The sequence below is a fragment of the Tiliqua scincoides genome, chromosome 1 (assembly GCF_035046505.1).
Source record: "Tiliqua scincoides isolate rTilSci1 chromosome 1, rTilSci1.hap2, whole genome shotgun sequence".
In the NCBI taxonomy this organism is placed as follows: Eukaryota; Metazoa; Chordata; class Lepidosauria; order Squamata; family Scincidae; genus Tiliqua; species Tiliqua scincoides.
Genome location: NC_089821.1, coordinates 265,691,852 through 265,713,237, shown reverse-complemented (window position 1 = coordinate 265,713,237; position 21,386 = coordinate 265,691,852). Strand labels below are relative to the sequence as shown.

The following is a 21,386-nucleotide window of genomic DNA, read 5'->3' as shown; positions in this document are numbered from 1 at the left end:
CAAAGTGACAAATAACAGGACAAATGCACCTCTGCTGTTTTGCTTAACTGCAACGACATGAAAATGAGTTGAAATTTAACACCAAGATGTTCATTTTATGGCTTCAGGCCTGTTCACCACTGGAACTATCGTCTGCCTTTGGGAGTGACGTTATAAGTGACAGTATTCTGCTGTTCTTATACCATCAGGACGTTCAGGTTTCCTTTGGCCTGGCCTGAATGCACCAGTGTTGAAACAAGGAACAATCCAAGCCATTGGCCAAAGAGGAAAAGAAGAGCAAGAGAAGTTGCAGTCTGAAAGGGTCCTCCAGCGGGAAGAATGGGATAAGAAAAGGAAAATGAGGGTGAAGAGGGAGAGAGGATGGACTGGAGGCTCCTGGGGAGGCATCAGTCTAGGACCACCTGACCCAGGTCCTAATGGAGGTAAGATAACTGTGGGGACAACCTTGCTTACTAGAAGTAAGACATCTGCTCTCATGAATCTATGTGCTCTGTTGACTTGCCCAGTTTTTCAGCTCAAAGTGGCAGTGACTCTCCAGGACCTCGGGCATACAGCTTAGCCCAGTTTTCTGAGACTATTTTATTTAGGAATTGAACCCAGGATCTTTGGCATACGAATCATGCACTCTGCCACAGAGCTATGATCCTCTGGATTCTCAGAAGTTTGTAATATTTTCTCGCTGTGTGTTTAATATGGCATGCTGCCATGGTGCAAACATTGAACCATGTTTTGCCTCCTGCTGGCCTCCAAGGCCTCTTGCCCTACTGCCACAAAAATCCAAAATGTCTCCTCCTCTAATTGCTTTCAGCACTCCCTTGCTAGCAAAAGCTAGAATCTTACAAACACAACAAATATTGTGACTTAAACAAATCATGCATGAAACTGAGTTAGCTGGGAATTGAAAGGTTGAGGTGCAGAATTCTTATGTTTGGGTACATGGCACCTATAGTTTTGCCCCAGTTATGCAACAGAAGAAGCTGCCTTATGCCATTGGCCCATCTGTCCCAGTATTGACTGGCATCAGCTCTTCAGGCGCTAAGATGGAGGTCTTTCTATCGCCTTCTATCTGATCCTTTAACTGGAGGTGCCAGAGATTGAACGTGGAACTTCCTGCGTATAACACACATGCTTTACCTTGACTATATAACCACTTCCAAATTGCCTGTTGTCCTTTTTGTGTTTATATTACCATGATTGGCTAAATATTGAATTCTGTTCTTTGCTACAGCAGAATAAATATTACTTCAATCTTTGAGAAATGCTGTAGTGGTTGCATTTGACTGTTCATAAAGACTGGCGTTTTTGTCAGCCTTTTAAACTGAAATGCAGAGCAAGATGGCTATTATACCAAAAGGTTATAGCTGATTTTTGAAAAGTCTGAGGAATTTTTTCTTCTGTACAAGCATGTAAGTCTTGCGCTTGTTTGCAGTGATTCAAAACAAATCAATAGCTTGCCTGATATTTTGTTCAAAAAATTCCACTCAAACAATACCTTACTGTAGTGTGGACAGGATAGAAGTCAGTCATGTATAGTCTGGCTGCTTTTGTTAATTTTAAAACATTCCCTGATCCAAGCATGATTGCTCAGCGAGGTTGAAACATTCATACTAGTGACAGCATGCAGGCAGCTCAAAACTCAGCCCAAAAAGTTGACTCTACATAATATCTTTGCTTCCTAATATGACATGCCCATTTTACACATTTTAGATCTTTTAGGAAGAAAGGGGGATCAAAAATGCCACATTTAGACTGGTCTCCTTTCACTCTGTTTCTGTTTGATTTTCAGATATTGTCTTCCTTGTCATATTTTCATTCCTTCCTCTTCTACCCCTATAAATAATGCAAGTCCTTTTCTCACAGATGTTACTTTAAGAGCAGAGCTAGACTTTTGAGAGACACTGATATCTAGGAACTCTGGTCTTTTCCAGCCAGCTGCAAAGCAGGAAGGGTAGGGCAGTATTTGAAATGGAAATAGGACTGGGAATTGCTTAATCCTTCTTCTTTGTTTTGCTCCTTCCACCCCCACTTCAATTTCAGACATGTGGTTGCCACATTAAAGAAACAAGATTTGTACAATATAGTGCAGGGCAGCAAGCACCCCCTGTACCACTTCTTAGATTCAAATTGTACCTGCCTTCACCACCATCTTGCAGCTGTTTGGCAGAGTCCCAGGTCTCCAGTGTTTACTGAACATCTTGTTCTGCTCTAAAACTTGAAACACATAATGTTGCTATGTAAATAATAATTATAATAATGATATTATAATGATGAGCTTATTGTGTTGGTGATTCCGCACCTTCATTTAATCTCAGGGGATTTTATTTCTGCAGAAGCGTATGTAGCATTGTACCATAAGGCCCAATTTAAACATAGCCTAACCGCAAGGATATCACCTGTTCAGGTGTTCCACATGGCTTTCATGCTGTTTAAATGCTTCTTGCTGCATGCATAAGTAGATAGTCTGCTGGGTCCTGCTTCAACATTGGTCCACCATAAGCCTTTAAAAGCCTGCGTAAGAAGGACATGGAGCCATCAGCCCTCTCCCACTATTGTTCCATAGCAGGCGGTATTCCGTGGATTACTGTCCCTGAATCTAAAGATTCAGTATTGCCGTCATGCCCAATAGCCACTGGTTCCGTTCCAGAGGTTTGTCCAGAAGTCAGAACTTCTGTTGCAGCTGCATGAAAACACCTGTATGGACAGACTACCTGTGCAAAATACTGACACAGCCATCTGTAAGTCTGTAGCTCAGGGACTCGGTGTACTGATCTTTTGTTAAAGCCATCCAATGCCATAAATTTTATTGGATGTTGCCTGAAGAAGTACTTCTGAATGTCCTGCCAGCCAGTTTCACCGTGTGCCCCTGGGTTGCAACACTAGTAGGGCTGCACCTGAGCCATGCCTCATTCCCTCATTGGAGTGTAAGCACTGCATACGACTGGCTCAGCACATGTAGTAAATAAATGGCTTTTACATGAGGTGGGAGCTGTATGGAGTACCTACCCAGATAAGGGCACTCCAAGGAGCTCACCCTCAAGCCTAAGTGAGCTAATGTTTGGTGTACTTTTCTGTATCGCTAACACACACATTTTCTTAACCAACAGAAACCTACAATGATTTTGACTCCAGAGTGATTGAGGTAAGAGTTGCAAGCAATCTTAAATGATATGTGTCTTCAGTGTAGAAGGCTATGTGCACCTGTCAGTCATCTTGTTGCTTTTTAGTAATAGCTTATTATAGTACCCTGTTTCCCCAAAAATAAGACCTACCCCGAAAATAAGACCTAGTGTGTTTTTTGAGAATTGTTGAAATATAAGACCTACCCCAAAAATAAGACCTAGTTGTGATCAGGACTGGGATGGGCAGGGGGGGAAGGGGTCCTTGGGCGGGGGTGGGTGGACAATGTGACCGGGAACGCTGCACTCCCATGCAGGCCACCTAGAAAGTGCCTGCTGTGCTACCTTGGTCAAGGGACGCTGAGGAGGAGCTGAGGTGGGAAGCAGCAAGTGAGGCAACCCTGCCTACCAGACTCTGAGGCTCTCCACACTTTCCAAGGAGTAAGTCCCATTAAATATAAAGGGACTGACTTCTGAAAAAAATAAGACCTACCCTGAAAATAAGACCTAGTGTTTTTTTGGTTTTTTTTGAGCCAAAAAAATATAAGAGTGTCTTATTTTCGGGGAAACATGGTATAGAGAATGAAACAAACCAGAGGAAGTCTGTAAGTATTACACCTGCACACTACAAAGTGCTATTCTTTTCAGTGAGGTTTCCCTGCTGTGTAGCAGTGTCTGATTCAAGAGATTTCTGTTTGATGTTGAAAAGCAAAAATCTTGTCTGTACTTCTAAAGGCAGCAAAGATGTTTATAGAAAAATACTTTTGTCCCATTATCAAAAGGCATGGAGTGGACTGTTAGGTTAGCCACTGTAAAAAAGAGAAGAAAAAATGACAATCTTGAGGGGAAAAAAAGTCTCTTAAATTCTTGTTTTGGATTTCCTGCATTCCTTGTTTCCAGTGATGAAGCCCTGCTTCTGAATAAACAAATGTGTTCCCTGTTCTTGTGGAAAAACACAAGTAGCCTTCACTTCAGTGCTTCAATTTTATTCCTCTTTCCTGCATAGATGTCGTGAATAGGAATGCCTCGCTTCTCTTTGACACATTCATGTCATCTGTAGTTTGGCTTGCTGGAGGACCTTCTAGCACCTCCTCCCCTTGTCCTTCTCTCTCTTCATTTTGCTCCTAGCGCTCCCCTTCTCTGTCACTAAAGCATGCAGCCACTGTCATCCTCCTTCATCAGGTACAATTCTCTTTTGTAGGCTATTGCTGCCTAAGCCAGCAACTTAATGAAACCAAACTCGTCTTTCAAACCCCCACCCCCAACATGTAGTTTGGCCATCAACCAGTGGCCATTCTTGTCAGTTGTTCTGAGAAAGCAGCAGCCATTCTGAGTAAGTGGCTGTTCTTGTTGGCCATTCTGGGCAAGCGGCCACTTTCATTAGCAGCAGTTCCGCTGCTTACTCCGAACTGCTGCAGATCTGTTCTGAGCAAGAGTGGCTCACCTACAGTGCTTTTCTTCCAGGCATCTGTTCAAGCGAGTAGTGGCTCCCATTAACAGCTGTTCAGAGCAAGCAGCAGTTCTTATTAGTGGTAGCCTTTGTTTCTGAGAAGGCATCAGTTTTCATGTTTTTGCAAGCAGCATATCAGAAGGGAATTAACGAAAGAGAGGTATGGTCAATGAGTGAGCGAGTTACAGAATGACTCTTGTTCTCACCCAGATGTATAAACAGCAACTTGGACCTTGTTTCTTGTCAGCGGGGCTGCCAAGCATGCACCACTTTCTTTGTCCCTGCTGGGAAATGTTGTGCTCCTCTAATATGACCCCGATGGAAACACACACTCCAACCTGTCTGGTCCTAGGAAAAAAAAGGATCTGTGCAGGTGCTGATTGAGAATGGTCCATGGATACAGCAGACATTCCATAGGGATAGGGGAATGATGTTTAGATCGTTCTGCTATCTCTGCCACTTAGATGGTCCCCTGGACCCACTGCTCTGTTTGTACAACTTGGACATTCTGCACTCCTTTGGAATGGTTCCAGAGGAAAATGGATGCTCCATTCTCTATGTCCATTTTTGCAAATACTGATCGGATGATCGGAGAAATAGCAAAATGTTCAGAGGGGTAAGGGCATAATGTTAGAAACCAGTTCCTTCTACTAACTTGGCTACCCGCTTGTTTTACTTCTTCAGTATGAATTGGATGTTGAGCATTGTGGGAGGGCAGGGTAAATATATGTACAATATTATAATATACAATATAATAATATTGGGAAGGACTAGCTATCCTTAAAGGCATTGGATTTGTTGGCAAAGGGTACATGTAAACTACACATTTAAAGCAGCTTGATATTGATTTAATTTCCTCCGAAGAACCATGTGGATTACAGCATGGTGAGACTGTCGACAATTTTAGGTTTGAGAGGCTCATCCCCTTCCTAGAACGTCAGTTCCTTGACTTGCTACCATGACAGTTAACCTGTTTGAAACTGATCTTTGTTTATAGTGTAAATGTGCCCAAAACAGGAGCTGAAAAAATGGTATGGAATAAAATGTGCATGTTCTTTTTCAGTGGGGGATGAATATGCTTTTGATTGGAGAATCACGTGAGAAATTATGGGAGTTAGTGTTCTTTTGTAGACTTTTATACCTTGTTAAGCAGCTTCACAACTGTTAACTGTAAAAATAATTGCCTCCGTGTATGTTTAAATTTTTGTACAGAAGAGGGAACGGTTAGGTTATATTAAGCAATAAAGATAACCAAATTATACTGCTCTGTGGCCCCCCGACGTGGTACTCTGTGGCAATTTCATTAGATTTAAATGTGCACAGGGGGTTTTGAAACAGCAGGAGGCATATGATTTTCCTTGTTTTTCTGCTGCATTGAAGGCAAAAACTTACATTTTTTAAGAGCCTTGTCGGTGGTGGGACGCAGGCTGCCACCAATCATGGATAATTAGGAATTCTGGCAATTTATAAATTGGCAAGCAAGCCTTCTAAAATATATTTATCTGTCTTTGTATTTGTGATCTAGTTTTGTGCGGTACTGACGGGTTTTCTGCATACAATTGTTATAACAATATTTTACTGCAGTGCTTAGCATTTGCATAGTGCTGTTTGAGTCTACAAAGCACTTCAGCTGTATAATCTTGACGTTGCCCATACAGCAACCCTATAAGGCAGTGCATCCCAAACTCCTGCAAGGAATTTGGGAGCACGGTAAATTCTTGCCGGGGAGGGGGAAAGGTAGCAACACAATCCCCAGGATTGCACTGCTACCGGGGACAGGACAGAAGGGGGATTTTCTGCTTACTTGCAACCAGCACTGCAGTCTTGGAGCAGGGTCTGAAGGGCTCCCCATGCCTACAAAACTGTAATAAAGAAAAAAAGGCACTTCCAGTTTTTGCAGTTAATCTGGAAATGCCCCCCCTTTTTTTTTTTACAGTTTTACAGTTCACACTCCCCCCCCCCCCAGCCTTCCAGGACTGCAGCTCTGGCTGCAAGTAAGTAGAAAACCCCCCTCCTGTTCCTGGCAGCAGCATGATCCTGGGGATCGCATCGCTGCCATCCCCCCTCCCTGCCCCTTACAGGAGCATTGACCAGTGTTTCCACCAGTTTGGGAACCACTGCTGTAAAGTAAATATTATCCCATATGTACAGCTGAGACTGGGACAAGTGGCTTGCTAAAACCTTGTGAGTTCATGGCAAAGGTGGATTTAAGTTGGAGATGTTATGACTCTCAGTCTGGTCTCTTAGCTGCTGTGCTGCACCAACTCTCTCTGGTTATCTGTTATTCCTTTCATTTGTTTGTTTTGCCTTGTATTAACAGGTTGGCTTGACTTTTGACCTGCGCTAATGAGCAAAATTGCCAGAGCAGTGTTACTCATGTGTTCTCAGCAGTTAATCTAATACTTCCTTTCTGCAAGTGCTGATTAACGTGTCTTGCTACTGCCACAAGATATTAATAATATCTGGACGCAGCAGGTTTCTTGAATAGCTGTACTAACTCGTCTCTAATTGTGCCGTCACAGCAGACTTTTCTCTGCATACAGGTAGTTTGTGGTGTAGAGTTCTTGGCCTGCCCTTGAGGCTCATAACACGTCTGCCAGGAACGGTGCTGTGACCCTGTGTCTGTGTCATAAAAGCAGTGCTAAATGGCATTGTACAGAATTGCAGCACTGGCTGGTTCAGTGCCAGCTATATGAGAGGACCAGGCTTAATAAATAGAAAGTAAACCAATATAGAATGAATGCTTGAAGCAAATCCCTTGGGATTTTGTTCAATGGTAAATGAGTTTCCAAAAGACCCAGACTGTACTTGGCTATTAAATGAGTGTCCTCTTAGCAATGACAAACACGGGTGTCGTTTCCTAACACAGAGGGTGCATCCGACATTCCATTAAAACGTAGAATACCTAATTGTAATGCCACTTAGCAACTTGTTATGAAATTGCAGGTGGTCTTTGTAATGAAAAGGTGCAAAAGAGAGTGACTAAGATGATTGCGGAGCTGGGGCACCTTCCTTATGAGGAAAGGCTACGGCGTTTGGGCCTCTTCAGCCTAGAAAAGAGACGCCTGAGGGGGGACATGATTGAGACTTACAAAATTATGCAGGGGATGGACAGAGTGGATAGGCCAATGCTCTTTACACTCTCACATAACACCAGAACCAGGGGACATCCACTAAAATTGAGTGTTGGGAGAGTTAGAACAGACAAAAGAAAATATTTCTTTACTCAGCGTGTGGTTGGTCTGTGGAACTCCTTGCCACAGGATGTGGTGATGGCGACTGGCCTGGACGCCTTTAAAAGGGGATTGGACAAGTTTCTGGAGGAAAAATCCATTACGGGGTACAAGCCATGATGTGTGTGCGCAACCTCCTGATTTTGGAGGTGGGCTATGTCAGAATGCCAGATGCAAGGGAGGGCATCAGGATGAGGTCTCTTGTTATGTGGTGTGCTCCCTGGGGCATTTGGTGGGCCGCTGTGAGATACAGGAAGCTGGACTAGATAGGCCTATGGCCTGATCCAGTGGGGCTGTTCTTATGTTCTTATGAAAGTTCATATATATCCAGCAAATGTTTGTGGATATGTGTTCTTGGATTCAGTCACATCCTCTGCATATTACGGGCAGGATTGTGTGATTTTGGAACATCCCCACAGCCAGTTCCTTCCTGTAACATCTAGTATGGCTAGCCCATTTCTTTGTGAAATTGTGTGTTTCCGCATACCCCTGAACTGGCAAGGGTGGGGAAAATGCACAACATTGTGATGTTGCATCTTGGGATGTGTGATGTACTAAACGGGAAAGGAGAAGAATTTATTTGAGAGAGTTGTGTGTTCTCTAAGCAGCTAGAGCCTGATCTAGAGCAGTAGAAGGTTACACACAATTCCCAATAGCTCACTTTGCTAGATCCCAGCTTTAAGACCTAAATGTTACATAAGAACAGGTGTTGGTGATGATCCCTGGCTGCTGCTGCATCTTCCTTGCACAGCAGCAATGTCTGGTGGGGGGATGAGATGGCAGCAGTCTTCACTCAGCCCAAGTGTTCTGGGGGCTGCTGGCTTCTGAGGGAAGCTTAATGTTCACAGTAGTTTCTTATGCTCAAGCTCTACATTTTTTATTTTCATTACTGTACTACAAAGTGGAAAACCAAGTCTTGCATGGATGCAGAGATTTATGTGGGGCAACACGATTAAGTAACACTCAGGGTCACAGTAACCGGCCCACCCCAAGTGACAACAAAAATATACATCCTGTATTTTTAAAATTCTTACTTGCATCCTCTAATTATAGATTCTTTTCCCTCCATGCTCTCTAGAACATTTAATAATATGGTTTAAGCAACGCCCATAAAATAATCTCTTGCTGTCATTTGTAACCCTTTTTTATTTTTGCAGTGCAAGATCATTTTGTTTTAAAAATCATACTTAATTATTGGGAACACACACACACAGGTACATGGAAAGATTGCAAAAATCACATGAAACTAAGGGTTTGTCTGCAAATGGAACAGTTAAAGTGGATAATGTATTAACATTGCTATACATGTCTGCTCAGAAGTAAGCCCTGTTAAAGTCGATGGGGTTTACTCCCAAGTCAGTGTGTGTATGAGTGCAGCCTAAATGAAATGTGAGGAATTTTACTGAACTATTAATTCATTTCTGCCATGAATGTTATTATCAGATGGGTCAGATCTTGAGATTCCCCAAAATCTGGAGGTTGTGCAACCCAAAAGTCTTCTGGACATAGATCAGAAACTCACCAACAACCTCTTCCTTAGTGCCCAGTAGTTCCAGCCTACCATCTTTTTACACTCCTCCCCTACATCCCATCCCCTAAGACAGAAGACAAAACAACTTTCCCAAGATAAAAAAAGTACTGTCAACTTAATTCAGCATTCTGCATCTCTTGCAGAAATTCTCTTATCCATCAGACATGTTTTGCAAATGAATCTAGGATGTAAAATTTCACAGAGATCCCAAAGAACTCAAGCAGTCATAAGGAACTATATGACTGAATTTAAGGAACTATTATACTCCAAAGGAAGCAACAGCACTAAGCTGGTTGTCCTTGACTCACTAGTATTTAAGGCATCCATTGCAGGCTGACTGCTATTGTCACAACCGGGTAAATTTCTTCAGTCTTCTGTACACCCCAATTTTAAGCCTTCTCTGTTTTAACCTGTTTTGATTTATGACCATATGAAAGTAGGTCAGTTTTGATGCAACTGCTGTCCATGTGTATTTTCCCCTTTTAAAAAATTGTTGGGAAAGATCATTGATCTGTCTAAGCTGACTGTCAGCAACTCTTCAAGGTTTCAGGCAAAGGTCTTTTTCCTAGCCCTGCTACCTGAGCTTCTCTTCAAGTGAGACGCCTGAAATTAAACCTCAGGTCTGGCATGTGCCCTGCCACTGAGGTATGGCTCTCGGTCTGACGATTCAGCCCTCTGTTACCTGACTCCCAATCTGTTCTGCTTCTCTGCAGATATCTATTGTGAGTTGCAATATGACAGGTTTTGGCTCAGAAGTGTTTCCTTAATAACTGTTGTTTCCAAGACTAGTCTCCAGAATAAATGGAGAGACATCTGGTCACCTAAACAAGCTGGTATTCTCTGTTAATTTCCACTCACAATGAATAGCACAGTATTTCAAACTATTCTTAAGCTACCTTTGCAAACAGCTCCTTGGCATTTTGTTGCAAATTAGTTACAACAGCGAAGACATTAGCCATATTCTTCACACATCTTCATCAAAGACTTGGTTGAAGGGATACAAGGAGGCCTCATCATAGTGTCATCATTGCAGATGACACTAAGCTTGGAAGGAGTAGCAGACACAATAGAAAACAGTAGAAGCCTTCAGGAAGAACTTGACAGAATGGAATACTGGGCTGAAACGATGAAGTTCAACAAGGACAGATGCAAGGTTCTGCACTCTGGCAAATAACAGCTGTAGAATGGGAAATAACTGGCTTACAGCCCAATCCTATGCATGTCTACTCAGAAGTCAGTCCCATTTGAGTCAGTGGGGCTTACTCTCAGGAAAGTGTGGATAGGATTAGGCTGTTAGGCTTCAATCTTACTCATGCTTTTCTGGGAGTCAGCCCTATTGAACTCAATGGGACTTACTTCTGAGTAGACATGCCTAGGATTGGGCTGTTGTTCAGCACCAGAATAGGATTTTTCAAGTACTACTAGAAATGTTAGCCTTTTTTATCTGAACACATCTTCCATTCTATTTGGAAACCACATTTATATCCCACCCTTACTCCAAGAAACTCAAACCCCTATGCATGGGGAGGAGGGCTACATAATACCCCTTAGTCCTCACAACAAGCTTGTAAAATAGGCAAGGCTGAGATGTTGTTTCTGGCCCAAGATCACCCAGTGAGGTTCATGGCATTTGAATCCTGGTCTCCTTGGTCCAAGTTAAGCAGTCTGTTCACAACATGACACTTCCTTCAGTCTGTGAGTGAAGAGTAACTGGTGGGTCCAGAGGCTCTATCTGGCATAATAAGGGGCTTTTCTAGTGAAATCAAGGAGCATCCATAACTTCACTGGAAATCAAGGAGCATCCATAGCTCATTGGTCAAGCACATGCTTCTAGTTTCAGTCCCTGGCATCTCCAACCTCAAGGATGTTGGGCAATAGGACTGGGAAAAACCATTCTCTGAGTGCAACCCTTGAGAGCCACTGCTAGTCAGTGGACAAGACTGGACCAGATGGACCAATAGTCTGACTTTGTATTGGAGAACGTTTTATGTTTACTCTGTTGTCCAATCTATGTTATGGCTAAAGGAAAATGTACAGTATTATAATGATTGATATTGGTACAACTTGCCTAGTAGTGTTTCCTTTGATTGGCAGCAGTTCTCCAGGGTCTTATGGATCTTTAACTTCTTGCTACCCGGTAGCAGCAATAGAAATTTTAGTAGTGTGAAACAGAACACAGGAAATGAGCCACATAAGAGGAAAGTGTTGCCAGAGTTTATGTTGCTGTTCATACCAGAGAGGAGGGAGCGAAAAGTTCTTTGTCCTTCTGCTCAGTTGAGAACATGGTTCTTGTTAAATAGTAGTTGGTCTCCAGTGCTAAACACAATTGCTTTGTGAGTTTCTCTTTTGGGAGTGGAGCAGAACAAATGTTATCAAATAAAATGGTGTATAATCTACAATATGCAACTGATGTTCAGCTTGATCTGTCAGTGTAGAAATAATTTCTGTCTCTTTCCATTAGGGTTGGCAGATTTGCAGTTACAACATGATTAAGTGTCACCATTCAGATGTTTTGTATCTCCTTTTTGTAGCTCTTACCAAATGAAAGTCATGCAGGAAGGAAATGAGTTGTTTGTCCTTCAGTTGACAGTCTGTAGGCCGGTTTTGATGCAGCTTGTGTCCATGTTTGTTTTCCCCTTTTAAAAATCATTGCTTTTGTCACATGTGTCTGTATATCTGCAGTAGCCTTAATGTACTTAGCTGATCTGCTTTTATGAGCGCCTGTAAATCACCATTTCAGTTGGTTTGTGGTAGCTTAACTGACTGTGTGGTTCACTGTGTGTATTTGCAATGGTCAACATGCACAAAAACTGCCATAAGGATTCCGATGACTTTAGTCATAAATAATGAATTTAGTCCAGTTCCAACCCAGGGACAAGTTAGGTAAGGTCATAGCTCAGCACAGAGCACCTGCTTTGCATGCAGAATGTCCCTGGATTCTCTAGGTAGGGCTGGGAAAGACCCATCTGAGACTCTGGCACTTGGTGTAGGTGACATGGAGATAGACAGACCAGTGTCTACTAATGATGCATTAGAAAACGACTTTGCATGCTTATATGTTAGCAGTTACAGCTCACTAACTGGATTGGCCAAGGAGTTAGCCTCTCTTGGCCCATGTTTCTATCAGTATAGATGCTGGAGAAATCAGATATTGACTCAGAAACTTGATTTTACAGTGGGCCCTCAGTATCCATGGGGAATCTGTTCTAGGACCCTCTGCAGATACCAAATTCCTCAGTGAAATCCACGGGGTGGGAAAGGGATCCTGTCAAAAATCAGAACTGCCTTTCAGAAGCTTCCAAGAATCCTACTGAAATGTGAGGAGACTGCTTGCAGCCTTCCTGTGCCTCAAAAGGCCTCCCAGACATGACAAGAAGGCACTTCCAGTCGCATCAGGGAGGTCTCTGAGGCCCTCTAGATGAGGGCTGACATCTGCGGATAGTCAAATCCATGGATGCCAAGCCTATGAATAAGGTGAACTCGCAGAACTTTTTTTTATTTACAGAAGGTTCACATTGGATCAGGGCGGGGACATAGCACTGGACTGGTGGCTATCTTTTCTTCCATGATGTTGTATTGATTTCAATCACATAACCCTCTCTCCAGCTGCCTGTGGTACTTGTATGTTTGGGGCTGCTTAATTGGTTGTACTTTTATTAACAAAAAAAAAGCGGTGGGGAGAGATTTGATCATGAATTTCCACCATTGTCTTGGATTTGGTGCTAAGAACGTTTAAGTATTTGTACAAAAGCAGCATAATGACATTAATAGAGAGATGGGTAAGTGGTGAGCACCATTGTGTGCATGTACTCTGGGGACAGGGACAGAAAGCCAGTGAGGGATATGGATGTCATGCTTAGAAACTCCACCCTCTGAACACTGTAGATGTGCCCTACATGTTTTCCATTCTGCCAACATGCCTTGAAATGTGTTTCTCCTCCACTCACACCCCCCCCAAAGAAATCTGCATTTTTCAGAATTGCATCAGTTACCAGAGACTGCTTCATTTTCTGTGCTTGGGAAGATTCCGATCGTTTTGCTCTGTATTTTCAAGTTGTTTCTTTCCCTCCCTCCCAAGGATGCAACTCTAAACTGATTTACTGTGCAGTATGTCCCAGCAAACACAAAGCAGCTTGCTTCTAAATAAATAGGATCAAGTAGTCTGCCCTCACACAAGGTAAGTAAAGCACAATGAAATGTGCAGTCTTGCAGTGAAACATTTTTTCACTGTAAATTTGTAAAATCTGTTACTACTTTGCAAAGCAATTGTGCATTTTAGCTGCTTTCTTCTGAGAAAGAGAGAGAGAAATAATACTGCCAGTGTGCAAAGGGGAAAAATGTGCACTGTTTGATGTCAGGACACTTGAGGTAGTAACAGTCCACGGCTGCCTGTGTGCATTATCAAGCTTGAAAGGTCTTTACAGAGTTCTAAGAGAGATGTGATAGCTCTGATTGTGATGGGTGACTGGGTACATCTCCCTTCAGAGCTGCGCAGAAACAGCTGACAGGGGTACTTCTGTGTGTGTGTGCACTGGAGTGACTCTTCTTGGTTGACTAATTTCCATGTGCTGCTGTTGCCACCTTCTGGAAAAAGGGAAGAGAAGCATTTCCTACCAGTTTCCTACCATCACTTTGGCTTTCCTGAAAAGATCTCACTTTTCTCTGGGTGCCAGCACATGTAATGCCTCTATCTCTCAGCCTTAGTTATGTCAAGGCTGTCTATTAGGATATTCCAAGTTGTTTGTGCCACCCTCTAACTCTTGCTAAAGTGAAGGGAATCTGAAGTACAGATGGAATGGGAATCTGTTATCTTGTTTGCCTTCTCCTGATTACAAGCCATGACTGTATGCAGCCTTTGGGGTTTAGAGGTAACCATACTCTGAATGCAAGGGAGTGACAATAGTATACAGATATCTTCTCATCTTCTGTGCTCGGAGAGGCACCACTCTGAGGTTACAGGAAGCTGGACATGATGGACCCTTGGCCTGATCCAGCAAAGTTCATGTTCTTATGGCCATGGTTATGTGATTAACAGCCCAGTCCTATCCTGTGCTGGAACGTATCCAACACAGGATTGGGGCTGGCTGTGGCGCAACCCAGGACAAGGGAAATCATTTTCCCTTACCCCGTGTCACATGACAGGGCCTGAACGGGGCTGCTCAGATCTGCGCCATGTAAAGATATATGAGCAGCCTGGTATTAGGCTGTGCCGCTCAGGAGGGAGATTAGGATCTGGCCTACGTGCCAGATCCTGGCACCACCCGCTCCTGGGCCCAGCACAACTGCCTTTCCTAAACCCTTGCACCAGTTGATGCAGGCTAGTGCATACTTACCTGTCCACTGGTGCAGCAGGGCCCGACTTGGCCTCCAGAGGCCATTGCACATCTGTGCAACAACCTACCTCCTCCTGTGGTGGTGCAGAAATGACCTGCAGTAGTTTGCAACACCCGGAAGCCAGTGCAAGGGACTTGATCTTGCAAGGGACTTGCGCTGGCCTAGGGCACAGTTTGAATTGGATTGATTCTGTCTGCTCTGGCCCATGTGTGCCTGTGCACAGCTATGTGAAAGCAAAGAAGAATCTTCCAAAAGCAACTTTTCTTTCAGGATTTGTTGCCTCTTTCATAAACCAGCATTGGATAATGCCAAGTAGCTCTGGCAAATAAGGAAAGAGAACTTTAGTAGTACTGAAAGCCAGATCTTTCAGTATTGGAGACAATAATGGAGACAGGGTTGAGCAGTGAGGTGGCAAAGTTTGCGGACGACACCAAACTTTTCCGAGTGGTGAAGACCAGAAGTGATTGCAAGGAGCTCCAGAAGGATCTCTCCAGACTGGCAGAATGGGCAGCAAAATGGCAGATGCGCTTCAATGTCAGTAAGTGTAAAGTCATGCACATTGGGGCAAAAAATCAAAACTTTAGATATAGGCTGATGGGTTCTGAGCTGTCTGTGACAGATCAGGAGAGAGATCTTGGGGTGGTGGTGGACAGGTCGATGAAAGTGTCGACCCAATGTGCGGCGGCAGTAAAGAAGGCCAATTCTATGTTTGGGATCATTAGGAAGGGTATTGAGAACAAAACGGCTAGTATTATAATGCCATTGTACAAATCTATGGTAAGGCCACACCTGGAGTATTGTGTCCAGTTCTGGTCGCCGCATCTCAAAAAAGACATAGTGGAAATGGAAAAGGTGCAAAAGAGAGCGACTAAGATGATTACGGGGCTGGGTCACCTTCCTTATGAGGAAAGGCTACGGCGTTTGGGCCTCTTCAGCCTAGAAAAGAGACGCTTGAGGGAGGACATGATTGAGACATACAAAATTATGCAGGGAATGGACAGAGTGGATAGGGAGATGCTCTTTACACTCTCACATAACACCAGAACCAGGGGACATCCACTAAAATTGAGTGTTGGGCGGGTTAGGACAGACAAAAGAAAATATTTCTTTACTCAGCGTGTGGTTGGTCTGTGGAACTCCTTGCCACAGGATGTGGTGATGGTGTCTAGCGTAGACGCCTTTAAAATGGGATTGGACAAGTTTCTGGAGGAAAAATCCATTACGGGGTACAAGCCATGATGTGTATGCGCAACCTCCTGATTTTAGAAATGGGCTATGTCAGAATGCCAGATGCAAGGGAGGGCACCAGGATGCAGGTCTCTTGTTATCTGGTGTGCTCCTTGGGGCATTTGGTGGGCCGCTGTGAGATACAGGAAGCTGGACTAGATGGGCCTATGGCCTGATCCAGTGGGGCTGTTCTTATGTTCTTATCTACTAGGAATCCAGTTCATCTAGTGCAAGCTTTCCAGTAGTAAAAAACATATTGACTCAGCTGTTCTCTTCTTGAAACAAGAGCGAGTGGCCTTTCAGCTGATTTCATTGGTAAAAGTTAACTGATAAGATCTGTTGACATCCATCTTCCTGCTGATGTTTCTTTTCCTTCCCCCCTCAAATACTGCATGTTTAGCCAGCTTGGTAAATAGAGATGGGGTCTTTTTTCACACCATCAAAGCAATTTTCCCCAACCACTTACTATGCTGGCCAGACAATTCCTGCAAGCCCCGGGCTAGTGCCAGTAATTCAGTATTCCATACTGTTGAAGTATTATAGGCAGACACTTTATGAGGAGTGGAGGAACAAATCCCCATACTTCCATAAGCATTAAAAAAAAGGGGGGTGGACTACAAGCACTCCATCTCTGGCTGTGTAGTGAGCAAGAAAACTCCTGAAACGGCAGGGTAGTGTGCACAGAAGGCCTTGCTGCTTTTCATTTTTTTTTTTCGTTTTGTTTTATGAACTTGCCCTGTCTGAGCACTCTAGTAGCATACAAGACCTAGGGATAAGTTTGTTTTTAAATGATGAAATGACAAAAGAGCTTCAGTTGGTCCAGTGATGTTGCAGATCACAGCCAACAGTGGCCCTTCCACAGCCACGTTTAATGTTGCCAGCATCCACATTAGTGTTGTGCTTGTCACCTAGTAGAAATATTGTGACTTCCTAGATTCAGACACAGGTCGAGTACTCTCCCCCTTGAATGCCCCACTGCTTGCTGGTCTGCTGCAGGGCTCTGAAGGCTGTTTTATTTCACAGGCTTTTAATTAGGGTGTGTCTGATTTTTATTGTTTTTATTGCATTGTTCATTTAATTGTGTTTTATTATTCTTTTATTAAATTAAAATTTAATAAAATTTTATTAAGCTGTCTTAAATTTCAGGGAGGGCTAGTATAAGCCTTTTCAATATATGAAAGCTCAGTATTATCTATACTGACCAGCCGTGACTCACCAGACTATCTGGAGATGCCAGAGACTGACCGGTGTCCTCTGTATGCAAAGCATGTGCTGTGCTGCTGATCTGTCATCCTGCTCCCTTTCTGTCAACAGTAGAATTCCAGGCATGGAGAAATAGGACGGTGGAAAAGGAAGAGGCAGAATTGACATGCTTGGGGGAAATTGGGATTGCTACAGTGACACTTTGACGTGACTTGCCAACACTTATTTTGGCGATCTGCAATGCAAGGGTCATTTCCGCAAGGCTCTGTGTTTCCCACAATATTTTGGTTTGCACCTCTAGTTCTTTTCTCTTGATGAAATGTTTTGTCTCTGGAAATCTAACCTCATTTCCCTTCCCTGTTGCATGTATTTTAGCATTTTAGCTTACTAGTTAAAACACACTTGTGTTTTAGCATATATTGAGATCTCCTCTTTCAAACAGCCAAGCACATTAACCCATATTGCTGTGAGAGCTCTCGTCAAATGACATCAACATTGACAGTGAAATAAAGCAAGAATGTGATGTCCCACTGGATTTCCCCTCCCCCAGTTAATGTGCAGTGATATTTCTTGATGCTGCAGTGAAGTGTGGCTGAAATGGTGATATTTCATGGTGATGTTTTTTGCTGATATTTCACAGTGGCTGAGATAAAGTGTGAAGCCTCAAGTATTGCAGGAGAGACATCTTCAGACATTTGGCCTCCATTTCTTCCAGTATCTAGCAAGGTTATCACTAGGCATCAAATCAGCCTTACAGAGCATAGAAAATGAACTGGCTTACCTTACTGCACAGTTCTATGCACAGACCTCTGTGAACAAAAAATTCCATATTTTGATTCTCCTAAAATACCATGACTAGAAAAACTGGATTATGCAACCAGTATAAATTCTGCAGACTTGAACGATGTCTCTTATTTTTCTTCTTTCTGAACTTGTATGTTTTTTTAATTCTACCAAAAGGAGTGCTTGGACATAGCCAGAAACTTATTTGATGATGGTGGCCAAGGGATTGAGGCCTTGCAGAATAGCAATACAGGTTGCCTACTATGTTGAAAGTGATTTGATTGCATTACTTCAAAGCGAGCAGCCAGCCTGCGTGCTTTCTTGTATATCTTCACAGGAAAAAGGTTAGCATCTGTCAGAATATTCTTACCACAAATGCTCAAATGTAGTCTAATAAAATGACGATCTTCTTTGTTTTTCTTTTTTTTCTTTGCAAATGTCAGTCTCCTTTGCATTTCTTGCTCTCTTTCAGATGAAAAGTGTGTTTAATATGACAGCAAAGGAAGGAAGAAAAAGATCTGTTAGTGCCCTGGTGGCTGTTGGAAATGGAAAAGGCGCTGCTGGTAAGTGAATGCTGTGTTCTTAGCAGGTGGTTGGCCAGAGGTTTCCCACTGTTTGAAACAGCACAGCAGCCTCTCTAATACCGACCTGCCATGCAGGGTTACTGTAAAGTATATGTGAAGTGCTAGTAGCACTCTAAGCATACCATACAACTGTCCTGTTTACACAGTTAAAACTGCTTCTGCCTCTGCTGACTTCTCAGAGTGGCCAGCAATGACCCCATACTTTTGAACATGCAACTGTCCTGTAAAGGCTCCACTTGCAAGAGCCAAGTAGGAGCAAGTGGGGCAAATGCAAAGGGCAACTATATTGGCTCCCACACGTTTCAGTGTTACTTTGCAAATGTGTACATATTCTAGAAATATGTGGTGGCTTTATTAACCTGCATCAGCCATTTTAAAATGGGTGCATCAGCACATGAGCCCAGGAGTCAGCAAAGGTAGAGCAGAGTGGGTGGAAGTAGAATGCACAGTCAGATGGATATTCCTTTCGCCAAAATGCTTTGCACAGCTGGCCTCTGTCTTTTTGAGCTCCCAAGGCCCTTTCCTGAGACATGAGGCTTTTTAACTTGTGGAAAAATGTCTGGTGAGCTTGAGCCCAGAGTGTTGAATGTGTGCCACAGTGGGCCCAACCGCTGACAACGGGCTTCTGGAGAGAAGATTGAGAGCTCCACATAATGCTGCCATCCCAGACAAGCTGTGCTGTGCCTTTGTGCCTACTGAGAGAACTTGTCTTGTGGCTGACTTTAGCACACAGCAGTAGGGTGGAGAAGAGGGATAAGAAGGCGTAAAGGTTGCACAGAATGCTCCACTTCGTGGCACCCTGTTCAGATCCTCTCTTCAGACAAGAACACATTGAAAGGAGAGGGAAAATGGGCCCTTGGCTACTCTTATTGTGAGTATGTTAAACCAGTAACACTAAGAGCATCAGGTGCTGGATTAAATTGAGGTCTCTCTAATCCAGCATCCTGCTTCCCTCACTGACAAATTGGATACCTCTGTGAAGCTCATAAGAAGGTCATGAAGCAATAGCCCTCCCTTGATGTCTGTGTTCATCCCAGAGATATACTGCTTGTGAATATGGAGGTTCCACAGAGCCATCATGCCTGAAAGCCATTGATAGGCTGTTCCTGCTCCAAGAATTAGTCTGATCCTCTTTTAAAGCTACCAAATTGCCTGACAACTTAGAGTCATAGTTAAGGAGTAACTAATCTGGTTATGTGTTCTGGAGTATGCTCTGCAGTTATCTTTTTTTTTTTTGTTCAGCCGTAACTCATGAGCCTCCATCCTATCTGCATTTTCTTCCCTGTCTGGTCTTGGTGTTCTGTGCCCGTCATTTCTCAGTTCCTGCCTGCAATAACCACAGCACTTGAGCACTCACGCTTTCTCTCATCTTCTGTTTTTCATGCCAACATTATTTTAGAAGTTCATTGCCCAGGGATAGAGGGTACATGGTTCCCTACAGAGACAGATGCAAAAAGCAGGAACATTGTTGCCTAAAGCTGGAAAAGAAGGTGGCTATGGTTAAGGGAGGAACATTTGTTCCAAAGTTGAACACCAGTTCTTGTCCTTTGCTTTGAAATGATATTTTGACCTTTGTAGTATACAGTAGTCAATACTGTATTCCTGTTTGAAAAGGCCATGGTAAAGATGACTCCTGTTTTTTGTTTTAGATTGTTTTAAAACCCTCAGCAATTTACTTGGAAATACTGTTAAATGCAAGCTTAGCAAGGGACATTTCAGGAATGTAATCTGACTTCTGAACTCAGGCACCCATTGACTCTTCTTCAGAGTAAAAGAAAAATTCTGTTTCCAAGCTTACAACAAAGCAACAACACCAGCATCATTAGCTTTATTCTCGGGATCTATTTTGATTTAAGTTCCTTTGCCTTTGATTTCTCTCTGGCTGCTGACAGTGCTGTTCTCAGTGAAAACAAACTGATATGGTTTAGACTTATATTGCATAGAAAGCAGTCCTTAGTTTAATCAGGGAAATTAATAGCACAAGTCCTATGCATGTCTACTCAGATGTAAGTGCCATTGTGTCCACTGCGACTTAATCTCAGGAAAATGTGCATAGGATCATGGCCTTAAGCTAGTTTAGAATGTTTTTTTTCTTCCTTTCATTGAAAACTAGTGATTCTTTCCATAAAAAGGAAGGGGAGGGTTCAGTTGCACATTTGTCTGCATTTGCAGCTCCTGGTAGCTTGGAGAACATGGAAGAGCACCTCTGCCCACAGTTTATTTGGGGATTTGTATCCCACCTGTATCCCTCAGAAGAGTATCCAAGGTGGCTGATATCCCTAAAACCACAATATAATTAAAGTCATGGTTTCAGGCAAGGAAAAGCTATACCATAGCAAGCAGTGGGAGAATCAAAGATCCGCTTAAACAGCAGAGATCTTCAGGAGAGGTTGAAAAGCATAAAAGGGACCAAGCAGATTTCCAGTGACGTGGAGTTCCAAATTCTCTGTGCTGTAGTAAAGAAGAGCTGCAAAAATTTGTGGGTCAAAGTGCTGAGACATGTGGATGACTCCTGTTTGCAGGCTTCTGTATGTGGTTTTTTGTTTACTAACTGATCTGCTTGTATACATCAGGTTTTGCGCTGGGGAAAGCAACTGACAGGGTGGTTGCATTAAGAAAGGTACGTCATCAAAGCATTATTCTGAATCCATTGTAATGAGTGTCTGCTGTTCCTTCCCTGATTTTGAGGCAAAAAAGAGTAGAGGTTTTTGGGGATTCTCTCCTCCAGAGTCTCCTTCTGTCTAGAAACAGCAACCATCTGCTGAGATTACTGCCACAAATTCCACAATCATCATTCATGGAGAAACCTGTGGAGTAGCTGTTTGTAAAATGGATAGGACTGCGGCCACTGAAGCATTCCTGTTGCTTCCATTCACAGTTCAGGAGGCTGTGCTGTATTCAACAACCAGAGCAGAGCCCTTGCGT

At 43.2% G+C, this 21,386-nt stretch overlaps 1 protein-coding gene across 1 annotated transcript in view; it reads left to right on the top strand.

The window, feature by feature from the left end:
• The window catches only part of MRPS5 (mitochondrial ribosomal protein S5), a 60,584-nt gene that overhangs the window by 20,323 nt on the left and 18,875 nt on the right, over nucleotides 1-21,386 (top strand). The window contains exons 4-7 of the mRNA XM_066611861.1: nucleotides 189-422; nucleotides 3,105-3,139; nucleotides 18,350-18,440; nucleotides 21,035-21,081. Of these exons, the coding sequence (XP_066467958.1) occupies nucleotides 189-422; nucleotides 3,105-3,139; nucleotides 18,350-18,440; nucleotides 21,035-21,081 (407 nt within the window). The remainder of the gene's footprint in view (nucleotides 1-188; nucleotides 423-3,104; nucleotides 3,140-18,349; nucleotides 18,441-21,034; nucleotides 21,082-21,386) is intronic.